Genomic DNA, 17,026 nt, shown 5'->3' on the forward strand with positions numbered 1-17,026 from the left:
ATCAATCTAGAGGCCGCAAGAATAGTCACAGGGCTGCCCATATTCACAAAAACAGAGTTCTTATATAGATCTAGAAACCGGTTGGTTACCCCTTTCGAAGAGAAGAGGTGCTCGGAAACTCTCCTTATTCTATTCTATAGTCAATAATCTGGCACCTACTTTTCTTATCGACCTACTACCAATGTCAGAGACTTGTATATCACAAGTCTGCCAATGTATATTGGCAACATAGCTCCTTATAATTTACGAAATGCAGATTTATTTAGGGAACAAAACTTTCGTCTACAACTATCAAAAAACTCTTTCTTTCCTTCTACTTCAAAACTTCGGAATGGCTTACATAACACTATCAGAAACTCGCCTACTTTAAGTTCCTTCAAATCTAATCTAAAACAAATCTATGACAGTAAACAGTATAAATGACAAGCATTTTATCAGTTATGGTCCTCGAAAACTAAATATTATATTCTACGCAACAGAATAAGAAATCGAGCAAGTGCACTTTAAGCTATGATCTTTTTAGAGCCAATCTCGTTGATTCACCTGCTTGTGAATGTGGAAATCCCTGTGTTAACATCATTTTTTCCTTAACTGTCCCCTGTACAACAACTTAAGAGGATCTCTTATTGCTGATTTAACCTGGTACGGTCCTGTTAATGTAAATATACTTTGCAATGGTGACACGAATATCTCCTCAACTGACAATATAAACATCGCCAAATTAAGTTGTGCAAAACTTCTTGAGAAGGTCGGGAAGATTCGACTAATTATCACTTCCTACCCCCTACCTCCCGTGGTATGAGGGTCTCTCCAAATTGCAAAAGAAAAAACTCCAGATAACCCAAAATAAGGTGGTCCGCTTCATTTTAAATTTAGGCAATAGAACTAGAATTACCATCAAAGAACTGCAGAAATTGGACATGCTCAATGTAGAAGGAAGAGTTCGGCAGCTTCGCTTAAATCATACATTTATATCTTTAACCAAAAATGCCCTCAGTATATGTATGGATTTTTCACAAAAACTAACTAAGCATATAGTATCTGATCCGGACATTCGAACTTTTGCATTAGAAACACCAAAGGGACAGAAACATCACCTTTTTTTCTTTTCGGCCATCAAAGTTTGGAACTCCTTACCGGATCACATCGAAAACTTAAAAAAGAAGCACAGATTCAAACTCAGTGTCAAAAAACATCTGGCATCTCAAGCAAAAATGGAATCTGATGATCTCTTTGTTTATTATTGAGCATTACATGTAACACTTAATTTTATATTTATTATTATGTTTTGTATTATGTAACCTGAACCTGTACATGTATTCATTTTTCTAATCTTGTGCAGATAGCTGGCTGGTAGGGATTGGCCCAAATGCTAGGTGTCTGTACTGGACGGAAATTGTATTATTCAATTGATAGGGTCAGTGCTTATTAACAACATTAAGCTTAAAATTGTAGTTTTTATTCAATTATATCATCATATAAGGATATCGTCTAACACTATCTGGCAATTACATGCTGTGTTATCCATGATGATTCAAATTCTCATATGATCAACTTTTAAATTAAGATCTATATATGGGATCATTCTTTTTTATATTAAAATTATGTAACATCTAGTAATTTTTAATAATTTGCCACCATGATATTGTATATCTTATCTGTGATTGAGTACACAGTGTGCAGGTTGAGCAGATCTCGCTGGTAGGGGTATCCCAACCCTTGAAAAACTTGGCCTGCACTACTTTTATCAAATTGATAGTTTTAAAAAAGTGTATTTGATACCTACACTTTTAATGGCTATACTTTTTGGACAAATTTTTAATATTCTAAATAAATAATTATAATGATTAAAATTCTTTCACTCGAGGACCCCATTGGAAATAAGCTGTACATCGACTTTCATGGGCAATCCTAGGTATTCATTAATCACTCATCATTTTTATCTATTATGAAATTAAGAAAATAAGGAAATGATGTAAATATTGTATAACATATATCTGATACTCTTGTACTGTGTATGCTTTACCTGAATAAATATTATTATATCAAATTAGCATGAAATAAATCACTAATGAGAGTGTCTCATCTGTTCCTTAATCTGTCGCAGGCCTAACATGATACACTTTGTTGGATATTATGGTGTGGCAGAGTGTGATCGTACGTCAAACAAGAGGTTGAAACTCAATTTTTGTGAATTCTCTGTCATTTTGATCACATTCATGAGATAAGGGAGATAACTCTTACATATATTTTACTTTTCGCTCTATTACAAGTGACAAAATTTACAAAGAGGGGTTTGTCTTTGATATTCGATTCGTCCTCTGCCACAATAGAGCCCCCAGGGAGGAACGAACTCACGACCCCTGGTCTCATATTTGTTGTGGACGACATTCTACAAAGCAGGAGAGGATGTAACAGGGAGGAAATATAACTAATCATATGATACAATGGTCTAAATGGTTCCATAGTTGGAAAGGAACGTGTGAGTTGTAACGGTATTTACTATTTAGTATGATGGAGTAGTTATTGCGTTCCGAATGTTACATTGAGCCAGATACTTGTATATATCAGGTCTAGTATATACGTCTCTGATGGAGCATTTAGAAGTTGTTGTTGATTTTGTAAATTAAAACTATAATGTTCTTCTATATCGCCCATTGGCGAGTGGTATTATCAGAAAATAAAGACTCTATTATTCTGTTAATACAGAGACATATATCTATATATGTCTCTGGTTAATAGGACGTTAAACAAAAACAAACCAAACCAAACTGTTAGATACATCAGAGACATCTATGCAAGGAAGTATAAGATGCGGCGTTCAAAAAACGATATATTTTTACTACCAGCAGAGATATATGTTTAGGTCAAATCAGAGACCTATATACTATAGTATATAGGTCTCTGGGTCAAATATGAGTAAAGAATATTTTTTCTGCTATATTTGTGTAAATGCCGCTACTTTCCGTCTAGCAAATTCAATTTGATTTAGAAGTTAATTTCTTATTTTCTGATAAATTTTTTTCTGAGTCCGCTTTTTTCTTTTCCTTTTTATCAAAGTATCATAAATCAAACATTTCCTTTAGTATTTATTTTATAAGTTAGTCGCGTCAAGTCATGATCACATATGCCTAGTAAACGTAAGGAATTTTTGTTGCATTCATAACCCAATGGATCATTTCTTTTTTATTTTCTAATTAAATTGTTATCTTAAAATCATTCTTTATTGATTAAATTTGATGTTTATGCCATTTTACTTGATTACATAAGACATTAAAATGAGTATCTGTAAGAATTATCTGTAAGAATTATCTGTAAGAAAATGTAGGGTCGTCCGAGTTTTAATCCTTATATATTCAGAAACATACTGTATATAACATGTTTCTGTTATATTAGTTTGTCCTTGGATTATCTGCCCATTTTCCTGCCGCTAGGGGCGTCGCGTAGCTCTCACTCTGCAAACAGCGAAAATGGCTTCCCATGCATTGTCACAAATGTTGGACGAGCTTATGGGGCGGGACAGAAATCTTGCCCCAACCGAAAAGAAAAGTGAACTTCATTGGCAAGATTCCGAGGTAACACATATGACACTGTTAAAGAGCCGCTGTTAAATACCAAAATTTATCTCTCGGCTATTTCTGTTTGAAATAATGACTGTGAAAACATCGTACCATGTGCGTTCTCCACCATGGTACGATACTATCGCCGATAGCCTACTGAAATTTTTGTTTTACTATATGATTCAATAAGTATTCATGATCCTAAAGATATCTCGGCAAACACACATAATTTTATTTATTTATTTTCCGTCTTTATCAGCTTCAGAGTTACTGCCATTAAAATTGCAGTCCTAGCTGTCTGGAAGTGGGCACAGAGAAATCGGTCATGATCACTTGCTGGCGGAACTTGTCCCTCTTATTTTTGTTATTATGCCTACTTGTTATTTGTCCTCGAGCTCTTCTGTCAAACTTGGGACTCGGGAGTCGCTCTGAGCCGTTTGGTTGTCTTCTATATTCGTTTCCAGTTCGGTACATTTGGCAGAGAAGCAGTTAGTCAGGATTGTGATGGGTAGTCCTTTCCAGTATTCGTTAATTTTGGATTTGATTTTGAAGAAGTTTAACATTTCAGTATATGTTTGACCCAAATCGCCAAATTTTCACAGGGACTTTGTAATACTTCGATTGAACATATTATCCTCATGTTGTCGAACATTGAAATGTAGCTGCATAAAACATAGTATTGTGTTTTGGGAAATGAAATGCTTAGTTTTCTTGATTTAAACTATCTAACGTATAATGTGTTCCGGATACCAAACATTATTTAAGATATTGAATCGTCGCACGGGATGTGTGTTCACTATAAGAACATTTTCTGCATACTTACCCATTCTGCAGGTCTGGATCAGCAATGACAGCTCGAAAGTGAAACCGAAATGCAGTTTAAATGACGTCACACAATCACATCAAGAACACATTAACGTAAAAATTCCCGTATTTATTGCACGTTCGTTTTAGAACATTTTTTCAAAAAGTGTTCCATTTTGGGTACTGTTCCAATTTGGGTATCGTCACGTTATTAATCTAAAAAAACAAAACAATATATAATGTAGTATATTTCGTTATTCCATTGTATTTAGTTAGAAGTGTTAGTAGTTTTAGTAGTTCAGGTTTATGTTGACCATTAGTAATTATATGAGGGCCAGGTTACCGTTTATGTTGACCATGAATAATTATATGGGGTGCCCTACATTGCCCGACTTAATTATGTACATGCTGACCGTGAGATTTTAGGTAGTGTAATACACCAGTCATTCACTGATAACGTTTTAATTACCTTGATCCGGGGTTACTGGTTTACGTTGGACACTATTTGGGATTTATAGGCCCATGGCTTCGGGAGATCACTCTGGAGGTTCTTTATAGGTCCTCTGTCTATATTACCTATGGCCATCATATACTCATCCCTAATTACCATCTAAATGTTTATGTGTATGTGTATCCATATATCTAGGTCAACGGACCACCTGCTCCGACAGTTTGCCTGACTGCTCCTGCTCCGACAGGATTTGGTCAACTGATGTCATCGGGCAAACGTTGCCCGACAGACTTTAGTATATAAGGAAGAGTGAGAGAGAGCTCGGGGAGTTCAAATTCGAGGTGCCTAGGTGTTGCTATGTTGGATTGTGCTGGATATGTTTGAGAGGGATTTACCTCAAACTGTGTAACTGTTGTACATGTTGCTGATAGTGATACTGAATACAAGAGTCTGAAACCGGGAGACGGTGTTGTTTTGTGATGTTCTCGACGGCCCACGTATACTAAACTATTCAAAACTCTGACATTGTAGCGAGTGCCCGACGCTACCACTGAGGGCATTGCCGAGTGACTCCGGAACTGTAAGACAAATCACACGATTGTTGTGTTCGCTGGGAGTTTTTGCGCTACACTATCTATTAATCTAAAAAAAAAACAATATATGATATTTGGTCTATTCCGTCCTTTGTGTTCCAATTGGGGTGGTTAGTTTCACTGTCACTTACAAAGTGGCGTGAAATTTTGACCGGCGTGACATGAGAGTCTATACTGACAGAATAGAACATCGTTTTGGGGACTAAATCAGTGTTTTTGGGGTAAATAAATATCTCATTTATCCAAAAATGTAAGGGAGTCGGGGCCAGAGGAAACTCTGGCTAAATGTGTGCCAGGCCAATTTACAGTACAAACAACCACCATTGACTTATGTTTTGTTTTTTTCAGGTCTGCAAATTTTTCCTTGTGGACTTTTGCCCCCATGAATTGTTTGTGAACACAAGAGCTGATTTAGGTAAGGTCATAAATAAATCACTGTACATGTCAACAGACCTGGACCTGGTCGATCATCTGTGTCCAGCTAGATCGATTAAATATTTGGCTAGTGTTAGATCACCTAGATTTGAACCCGGGTCTGGCAGTGCATTTCCCCCACTCCTTTTACACATGTATTCTAGATCAATATACAGAGCAACCCGCTTATTTGCATAGCCCTTTTTCCATGACAAAATATGCAAATAACCGGAGTATTCGTATAGGCGGAGTTGGGTTTTGGCCCGTCTTATACACGTGTAGATCGTCAGGTCGGTACTCAAAATGGGCGCTATATGATTGTTTACGTTATTTGCATTAAAAATATATTTTTAAAAAAACATTATTTAAAATATAAGAGTAAATACGAAATACATGGGTTGTTATTCTTTGTAAATGTACAAACAAAAATATTTGCATACACTTCATTGTTTACTAAAGTTACTCGTCACTCTGGGTCCGATATCGGTCATACACGCGTGGGTGTGCACTACAATGTCATCATTTCAATTAAGCCTAACATTCATTATCGTCTCGAGATGCGTTGTGTTCCTGCTATGAGTATATTAGTTGTTTGATCATAGATGATGAACTGCTGAAGCAATAGACTGTCTTAAATGACCGTGACATGTGTATTGTTGTTTGGGTTCGTTTTGGAAAATGGCGCACACACAAAAAGAGTTGTCGTTCATTACACATATGCCCCCACAATGCAACGCGCCTAGTAAACAATCATGGCGTTCGCAATCTGCCTCAGCGAGTGTTCAAGTGCACAAAACACAGGTTTGGATCGATGCTATAATAAATAAACAAATCTCATCAAAAGATGAGGCATGTTAATATTTTATTCAGTAATTCTTCTGCACAATGCTACTGATATGGTCTGGATAATAACTAAATGTCGATATCGATGCATCGAACGTAACCTGTAATGACGAAGTGTGAACCAATGATTAGATAACGTTGTACATCGTGTCGAATCAATATGTAAGTTAAAAAAACATTTCATAAAACTTTTATTACGGGAAAATCACAAAAATACCCTAAAATCAATTAAAATTTTTCAATTTTTGGGAATTTTTATATGCATATAAGCGGGAGTCGGTGTTTTAGTCGATGCAAATACACGGGATTGAAATACAAAGATAAAGAAGAAAAAAATCGGGACCTGAGAATTTTATGCAAATAAGCGGGATATTCAAATAACCGATATGCAAATAAGTGGGCTCCTCTGTATATCTGAGCTATATCTTGATGGAACTTTAGGTCAACATAATTGAACCTGGATTGGCTTTGTGGTACATTCAGTGACTGAAACCAGTAATCTCCTATTTTAAAATAAAACAATGAAAATTAAAATTTTATTCTGATTTTATAAGTAAATATTTAAGGAAATTTCTGTGAAAACATCAAGATTTAATTATTTTTGATCCGCCCCCTGTTATAGTAACTAATACACTAACTGCATTTTAATTTAATATGTTTCTCAAATTATTTCAGGACCTTGTGAAAAAATACATGATGAAATCTTTAAGAAAGAGTAAGTGTCTGTTACATTTGTAGTCATCAGGTTTAAGGCCATGATGAAATTTCATATTGTATACTTGTTAAACATTTCTGTGTGAAAATGAAGTAAAGCTTGTAAAAATGATTTATTCAACAAAAAAGAAGTCAACAGAAATGTCAAAATCACTTATTTTGCATTAACTATTTCAGAATAAGATACTTGGTATCAAATAAGAAGTCAGTTGACCCAAAGTTATTTCTTAGATTTATACAACACACAATTTCCAAGTTTTGACTTCATACAGAAGTTATCGTCTCCGAAATTAAGCCCTCTGGGGAGATTGGAAATTCAATATTGTACTTAAAAAGGAAAATTGTCAGTGTAGTCAGTTATATAAGAGGGATATACCATGTATATAGAAAGAACATATAAAAAAACTCTTTATGTTATGTCAGTGTTTCAGTTTTAAAACAATGTCTTGATTTTGAAATCATTCTCAAATATTTTGACATCATTCAGGTACAAGACATCAAGCAGAGTAAAAACCATGGGCTATGAGGAAGAATTTGAACGCTACTTAGAGGGGTTGATTGCTGATGTGGAAAGGCGAATTCGCAGAGGTCATCAGCGCTTAGCCCTCAACAATGCCCAAGGAAATGTAAATGATCTAATATTACTAATTAATTTGGACAATATTGAGTTACAAAACATTAAATGATATTAACTCTTTTCCTTGTGAAGTATTTCATCTCTTTCTCCATAATGACACTATATGACATGACTGATATACATATATATCCATTTATTTGGTATATCATTATGCATCATATGGTGTTATTATGGGGAAAAGATATTCTAATTGTAAATAATGGAAAAAATAGAACAATCAGTAAGACTGATCATTTGTGAGTCTTTATCTTGACAGATTGACAAATTGAACTATACCATGAGTGCTTTATAAATAATGATATGTTTGAACCATGGTGAGTGTAATGTGCATGTGTGTTTAGTAAAATTACAATATTGCAAATGAAATAGATATTTTGCTGTTGCATTCTAGCTGAATGGACAACTGAACAGAGACAAAGAAGAAAAAATACAAATGTTGACAGAAAGAATAAATGACCTTGTACAACAGGTAAGGTATCAGCTTTTTAATGTACTAGTTCCATTTCCACTGGATTTGTTTATCATCACAGTGACAGTGTTTAAAATCCATTCTAAAATTTGAGCTTGTAATTATTACAGTAGTATATGTGTAAAATTATTGCCAGGAGCCCAAATACTTGTAATATTCTTTAAAATTTAAGTATCTGATTTCAGTGTACATTATACCAATGATTGTGGATGGAGACTATATGAATTTCAGTTTTAATGTACAACAATTTTGTTCTTAGGCTGAAGAACTGGGCTGTGAAGGGAAGGTAGAGGAGGCACAGGGTGTCATGAAACTCTGTGACCAGCTCCGAGAGGAAAGAAAACAGAGCGAGACGGTCAGTCTACTGAAAAAAGTGTTAAACATGATCTCTTGGGTACAGTGGTAGTGTTCTGCATCACTTCCGCTGTAACCCCTGGAGTATAGCAATCGGTAGTGGAATTTATTTGCAAATGTGAATGATATGCAAAGAGTAAATTTCATCAGAACATATTTTAGATTTAGAAACCGTTAGTCATAGTACATATTTGAACATATAAGTAAATATTTATTTATCTATCAGAATTCTACACACACAGATTTAAAAATATGTTGTTTGTTATACTGCAGAATAAGCTGGCAACACAATCCAATGAGCCAGAGAAGACAATGGAAGTATGCTCAGTTTGTGGGGCATTACTGGTGGTTGGCGATGTTCAGCAAAGGATCGATGAACACTTGATGGGCAAGCAACATGCTGGATATGCCCGCATTAGGGCATACGTGGAGGGAAAGAAAATGGTAACCATACCACCATTTGTCCTGTAACCCTGTCACTTTACATACTCCACGACAGCCCTATCTTTTCAGCATGCATATTCTGCCCTTAGTATCCACATTTGTAGTCATTTTGTATACTCTGCTACAGCTTCTCTATCAGAACTTGATTATCACTATCATCTAGGCTGTAAAATACTATTAGTGTTGAAGTACTTGCCTGCAGGTAGATTTTGAAATTTTACTATTAAACCAAAAGAAATAATGATAAACTCTGACTGAAATATCATTTTGAAGGCTGATGATCCTGATTGTCTAAACCAAAGCTTGCTTCAAACCCTGGTCTTACTCGAAGCTTTGATTTTTCTATTTGGTGAGAAAATAATACCTGTTTGTAAATGTATGAAAACTTAGAAAATAATACCTTGTTATTGCGATGCTTTGCTGTGCTTTCTTCCAGAAAAGAGTTACTGAAGAAGAGGAAAGAGAGGCTAAATTTCAAAAAGAGAGGGAAGAACGTGAGAAAGAAAGGGAAAAGGAAAGAGAAGAACGACGGAAACGAGAGAAAGAAAGGGAAGAAAAGGAAAAAGAACGAGAAAAAGAGAGGGAAAGGGAAAGAGAAGAAAGAAGAAAAAAACGTTCTAGAAGCCACGATCGAGACAGGTGAGTTGTAAATAAAAGATGAAATGCTTAGATTACAGCTTTTGCATAGGCTTGGTGTCGATTATTTCAAATCAATAAGTTTTAAAGATATGTTCCAAATTCTTCATTATTCATTACAAATTTCTTTGATTTGGTGAAACATACTTGAAAATAGCTATGAACTTCTGAATGCATATTTCAGACACAGGCGATCACGAAGTAGAAGTCGCCACAGCAGACGTAGATCCAGGAGTCATTCAAGGGATCGTCACAGGTCCTCCCGTCACCGCCGCTCCAGGTCAAGGTCACACTCAAGGAGGTCAAGGAGTCGAGACAGACGTTCACGTGACAAGGATCACCGACGCCGTTCCCGCAGCAAGGAGCGGTCTCGTGATAAGGACCGCAGTTCCAGGGACCGGTCGAGGAGGAGTAGAGATAGGAAGGACAGAGATAAAGGTCAGATGATTTTGCATACTGCTGGGTTTATTCCCCAGTGATTTTGAGACAGAGTTCCTTAGTAGTTAGCTGATGCCTAACTCAGTAACTAAATGTCACAATTGGATAAAGGTGTCTTGCTCAAGGACACAGACAAAACAGCATATAGATAACTTTCAATAATCATATTTTTCTGAGAAGCACAAACAGCAGTAAGTAAGAAAGGAGTTAACCACACAGCTCAGAAATTATGTCAGAGTTAAACATTGAAATATTCGGTGATGACTGATCAACTACAAGTTTTATGTTATTATGTGGATCATGAAAGGTTATAATTGATAATTTAAAAAGCAAGACATTTACTTGATGAAAATGATTAACTTGAGCAAACCTCAATCATTTTACCAGAACTAAAAATGAAAAAAATTTAATAAAAAAAAGTCAGTAGAAGTATTTTTTGAGCTATGATAAATCCCATTTGTTCACAACTGTGCGAGAATTCATCTTTTTTTTTCTTTTCTTTGTTTTTCTGCAGGAAAGACAAAATCCCGCTCTAGGGACAGAGACAGCCCTGTGACACAGGAAAAATCCAAAGGGGACACATTCAATAACAAAGATGAGCATGCACAAAATAATGTTTTGGAGGAAGTCAAAGATTGATTTAGAGGTGACACAATATTTGCTGTCAGTTTTCCACAAACAAGGTAAGTTAACTAGTGTCCAGTGGTGAAGAGATCAAGTTGACCAGAACTGGCCAATGGTTGAGATTGAAAATAGATAATAACCAGCATTGCAGGTAAGTGCGGGAACAGTGCATTTGTTGATGCAAAATTCCTACAAATCTGTAATAGCGAATCAGTTTCAGGGAGCTAGAGGTTGTATCTTCATCATTGATTGACTTAATGAAACTACAGAGACAAAAAAAAAATGAGAGAGATGAAACAAAGCCTTGTTTATAGTGTCATAGACATCAGTCTTCTTTTTAGTCGTAAAAAGAATGCGTGTCCAGGTTGTTGTTTTTTTTTGTTGATTTTGGATTGGGTGTTATTTTTGGGGGTAGGAGGATGATAGTAAATTTCAAAATTTTGGTAATTTTGTACAAATGTAAGATAATTTTAATGAAAAAGAGGTACATAATAGGCTCCAAAAAGTCCCTAGGAAAAGCCCTTATAATGATGGAAGTAGGTAATGAGTTTCTGAGTTTAAGAAAAAATAGATTATTCAGCAGACCACAAAAAGTGACAATTCACAAAAAGTCTAGTGCATACAAGTGGTGGAATAAATATATTGACTAGCATTTATCTTTCGTGATCAATTTTGAATGATTTATTCAATTTTCCACCTTTTATATCTGAAACCAATCCAAGGCTTGCAGCTGACCAAGCTATTTGCCGACATCTTTACCGAGAGTATAATCAATTCCATCTTGTACTTGTTCCTATACCCAACACAAGGTGAGTGGGAAAAAGTCAACATTTTAATATTGACATGTACTTTAATATACTATAATTTAATATTTTTTCATCTAATGTATGAATCGGGATAATTTTGATAATGAAGAACTGAAATTTAATCTTTGAGATCATGTTTATTTTTTTCTGATTAAAAAGGAAGACATTTACTTTTGTACTCAATAGTATTTCTAAAACGAAAGTCATTTACCTTGATGATGTCAATCTCCATGAGAAACAGGTAAGATCTATGAACTATTTGAGTCACACTCTTTGATGATGATGCAGTTATATGACAGGTAACATATTGTGTACTCGGCTCCTAATCATCCAAAAGGACTAGAGAAACTACAGGTAAACAAGTGCATTTTGGCTGCGGGAAAAAGAAAAATGGACAGAAAGATTAATTGACTTTAGTACATTAAGACATAGGAATGGATATCAGTTCTGATAAGAGACATTTAAAAGATACATCACAAAAGTTTTTTGAACAATATGTGAACAAATGTTAACACACAACAGTGACATCATAACAGGAAATGGCAGATACTGTATTAAGTGCAGGTTATTGTTACTATTGAAAGTTATTTACAATACTATTGACTACATAACTACTCAAAGAAAAAAATATGGAAGGGGAAATATCAACTTTAATAATGATCACAATTGAGGTTAGTGCTTGGATTAAAATTCTGTGTAAAAGATGCCCAAAATGTCATTTTAGACATAGGTTAGTGCTTTGTGTACCAAGATGATGATGCTGTTGTTGATAAGGAGGTTAGTGATTGAATACATATACCATGTACCAGGATGACAATCTGCTGTTGTTGAGGGGGAGGTTAGTGCTTCAATACATGTTCCATGTACCAGGATGACAATCTGCTGTTGTTAATATGGAGGTTAGTGCTTCAATACATGTTCCATGTACCAGGATGACAATCTGCTGTTGTTAATATGGAGGTTAGTGCTTCAATACATGTTCCATGTACCAGGATGACAATCGCTGTTGTTAATATGGAGGTTAGTGCTTCAATACATGTTCCATGTACCAAGATGACAATCTGCTGTTATTAATATGGAGGTTAGTGCTTCAATACATGTTCCATGTACCAGGATGACAATCTGCTGTTGTTAATATGGAGGTTAGTGCTTCAATACATGTTCCATGTACCAGGATGACAATCTGCTGTTGTTAATATGGAGGTTAGTGCTTCAATACATGTTCCATGTACCAGGATGACAATCGCTGTTGTTAATATGGAGGTTAGTGCTTCAATACATCTTCCATGTACCAGGATGACAACCTGCTGTTGTTGATATGGAGGTTAGTGTTTCAATACATGTTCCATGTACCACAACGACAATCTGCTGTTGTTGAGGGGGAGGTTAGTGCTTCAATACATGTTCCATGTACCACAACGACAATCTGCTGTTGTTGAGGGGGAGGTTAGTGCTTCAATACATGTTCCATGTACCAGGATGACAATCTGCTGTTGTTAATATGGAGGTTAGTGCTTCAATACATGTTCCATGTACCAGGATGACAATCTGCTGTTGTTAATATGGAGGTTAGTGCTTCAATACATGTTCCATGTACCAGGATGACAATCTGCTGTTGTTAATATGGAGGTTAGTGCTTCAATACATGTTCCATGTACCAGGATGACAATCTGCTGTTGTTAATATGGAGGTTAGTGCTTCAATACATGTTCCATGTAACAGGATGACAATCTGCTGTTGTTAATATGGAGGTTAGTGTTTCAATACATGTTCCATGTACCACAACGACAATCTGCTGTTGTTGATATAGAGGTTAGCTCTCTGTACCAAGATGACAATCGGCTGTTGTTGATATGGAGGTTAGTTCTCTGTACCAGAATGACAATCTGCTGTTTATTGATATGGAGGTTAGCTCTCTACCATTATGGCAATCTGCTGTTATTGAAATGGAGGTTAGTTCTCTGTAGTCTGTACCATTATGACAATCTGCTGTTATTGATATGGAGGTTAGCTCTCTGTACCAGGATAACAGTTGACTCTTGTTGAAATGGAGATTAGTTCTCTGTAGTCTGTACCAGTATGACAATCTGCTGTTATTGAAATGGAGGTTAGCTCTCTACCAGTATGACAATCTGCTGTTATTGAAATGGAGGTTAGCTCTCTACCAGTATGACAATCTGCTGTTATTGATATGGAGTTTATATCTCTTTACCAGGATGACACTATGTTGCTATTGATGTGGGGGTTAGGTTTCTGTACCAGGATAACAGTTGACTGTTGTTGATATGGAGGTTAGTTGTCTGTACCAGGATGACAATTGACTTGCTGAAAGGTTAGTGCTTCATTGCATATACAATGTACCAGGATGAAACTGACTGTTATTTAAGGTGTAAGTTAGTGCTTCAATACATTTTCTCCGTACCGGGGTGACAATCTGGTGGGAAATGCTTCTGTTAATTAATATTCTCTTGGGTGTTGGTATGATATTGTGTTCATGTTGACAAGGTAATTTATACAACCATTGATTAAACTACTGGATGAAGAAATATTTTTTGTTTTGAGGTTAGTATGACCTTATTAACACTAGTTTCTTCTAGACTGCTTAGTTATGGGATTGCAATGCACCAAAATAAAGATCAGCTCTAGTAGTAATTGAAGTTAGTACTACAGTTGGAGTTTCTGTTGTACAACGGAAATTGGAATAACTACGACATACAAAATGTTTGTTGTGGGCGCAGCTGTTGCCAGCTCTTTGTGATTGTTTTTTGGCCTGTACATGTACAAAGGTCAGTAGTATGATTGATCTGTACAAACTTTAATGGTTAACACTTGATACTGTGGTGTCATGTTTTGTTTTTATTAATATGGATCAACATCTTTCCATATATGGGAGATTGTTTTATTGTTCATTCCTGACACTGCAAAATGGAATATTGAGGTTAGTGAAAGCTCGAGTAAGTCTGCCAATGGTTTGAGCGGATCCGGTGTTATTCAAGGTTAGTGAAAACAAACATTTGACATGATCCAAGCAACTTGTGCGATGGGCAGGAGGCAACACATTTCCCCGATTCCACAGCAATGTCAAGTAAGAGTAGTGGTGAGAAAGCTAGGTCTTGGCTGGACAAGGCCTTGGCCATAGCTTGCACCGTGCATGTACATTTGACGTCTTACAAAACTACTCTTAAAAGACATTTGCACAATACTTCTGATTTCAGTGGCCTTCAATTACAATAGCAAAACTACTGTGGAGAAGGAAAAGCATTATAAAGAAACAGGATGTTGAATGAAAACTACTCCCCTCATGCTCATCTGTGTATTGTATCAGGTATGACTTCCCAATACTCGCTGGTTCCCTCACTATGTATACTGTACTGCAGGGGAGGTTTTACTGTGTTGGGGTTCTTAATTTCAGGTGCAGCTTGAGAAACAAGTTGCTTATATGCAAACCTAAATGAGGCAATATATTTTTATTGCTTTTTACATGCATTTATTGCAGAGTTTCCAGTTTCATTTTGATATATGCTGAATGTAGATTGAAAATTTAACTGTAAGAAGAAATAAGTGGAACCTAGCTACAATACTTTCATTAGTAATATTGAAGCAATTATGACAGAGAAAAGATTTTTAATACTGTATATTATTATTTTACTATGTAATAGGGACATGGTTAAAATTGAAAGAAACATAATTGATATTACAGTTGTACATGTTTTTCCGTGAAAATGAAATAATAAAAAGTGAAATCTGGTATTAACATCTGATTATACTTATTTATTATATAAATATATATAAAAAAGCCTGAAATAGAAAAATACTTATTCTCCTATTGAAATTGACACTGTATAATAAAGTCAGATGTATCTAACAGTATACAATGTATACATTTTGAATACATGTATGTGATGTGCCAGTTTCAAAAAGAAGGGTCATAAACTAGTGTTGAACACCAATAAATATTATTTTATTAAATTCAATAAAAGAAAACTTTAATATACTACACAGTAAAAGATATGAAATCATTGTAATAACTGAACACTACTAGTGTATATTCCTGTAAAGACTGTTATTTTAAGAAGCATACAGCTGTAATATAGTTTGCCTTTGGAAATTTTTATTTTGACCATTAGAGACTGACATTCCAGTCCATAAAAGGATTTTTACTGGTAAAATGTGCTACATGCAAGGCTCTTAAGGCCTTGTATACAGTTCTGATGCTTCAGTTGAATCTTACGTATGCATGTATATTTAACACTTGTACAAATGATGTGTCACATTTGTCAGTAAGGCATTATTTGAGAATTTTTGTTCCAGATCAAATCAATATTAACCATCATAGCATATAAATTGGTTCTTTATGGAAGACACAAAATAAACATACATGTGTCGGTTTTGACAAAAACAAATAAATATATTGATATAAAATTTAATGCCAAAATTCATAAAATGTTCAGGACTGGCTGGAACTGTGACAAGAACTTTGAACATTTGTTGGGAAACATTGCTTGAGATTATATCCAGTATAATCTAGAATACAACGTATATGATGTATCCTAATTTTCTTTTTTCTCTCTGCTGCGTTTTTCAGATGTACAGCCATCGGCCATAACCATGAGAGGATAGTTTAGCCAAGGATTCCAAGTCAAACATGGCATAGAAAAGACCGCTATTGCTGCTATGCTCTCTCCATAGGGAGAGGATTTTCCTTGATTAATATATATGTATTAATTGTTCCTATTTTGAGGTATGTTGATATATGAAGATAATCATTTGTGGACTTACTATATGAAAACACAATTTTGTTGGAAGATTTGTTAATGATAGATAACCTGTGTACATATATTATTGTTTCTGAAGAATACAATTTTGTCAATCTCTGTTCACAGAAAATCCGAAGTGTAATTTACATGTCCAAAATATTCTGAATACATGTGTTAGTTCTCCATTGTATGCAGTATCAATTGAACCTGTTCATGTTAATGGATAAACAGTAAGATGAATAATAAATTCCTTGAATTCATGCTGTAGTTTGTTTTTCCATTTCCATGTACTTAGCGGCCAACCATGCAGATGCCCTGTGATTAGTTATAGAAATGTGTTGTATTTATCACAGGTAGATGTGTGTAGGTTCTATAGAGCACACCCTAACCAAACCCAGGTGTTAACCTTACGCAGGAAAATATTATGCATTGTTAGCTCACCTGGTCCGAAGGACCAAGGTGAGCTTATGCCATACCGTGGC

At 35.3% G+C, this 17,026-nt stretch overlaps 1 protein-coding gene across 6 annotated transcripts; it reads left to right on the plus strand.

The window, feature by feature from the left end:
* Nucleotides 1-3,434: 3,434 nt before the first annotated feature.
* On the plus strand, nt 3,435-16,804 carry LOC117331931 (luc7-like protein 3). Of its 6 annotated transcripts, none has more exons than XR_004533697.1 (13): nt 3,435-3,575; nt 5,757-5,823; nt 7,341-7,380; nt 7,867-8,005; nt 8,408-8,485; nt 8,745-8,840; nt 9,113-9,283; nt 9,720-9,922; nt 10,104-10,357; nt 10,872-11,040; nt 11,704-12,868; nt 13,234-15,112; nt 16,373-16,804. XR_004533697.1 is itself a non-coding variant. In XM_033890948.1 (11 exons), the coding sequence occupies exons 1-10, from the start codon at nt 3,471-3,473 to the stop codon at nt 10,994-10,996; spliced, it is 1,278 nt and encodes a 425-aa protein (XP_033746839.1). In that variant the 5' UTR covers nt 3,435-3,470; the 3' UTR covers nt 10,997-11,040; nt 16,373-16,804. The 6 variants fall into 6 exon arrangements, 1 of the variants encoding a protein (XP_033746839.1); XR_004533699.1 differs by having other exon boundaries at nt 11,704-12,807; XR_004533696.1 differs by having other exon boundaries at nt 11,704-12,625; nt 12,869-15,112.
* The last annotated feature ends 222 nt before the right edge of the window (nt 16,805-17,026 follow it).

This window comes from Pecten maximus, chromosome 1 (genome assembly GCF_902652985.1).
Source record: "Pecten maximus chromosome 1, xPecMax1.1, whole genome shotgun sequence".
NCBI classification, from domain to species: Eukaryota; Metazoa; Mollusca; class Bivalvia; order Pectinida; family Pectinidae; genus Pecten; species Pecten maximus.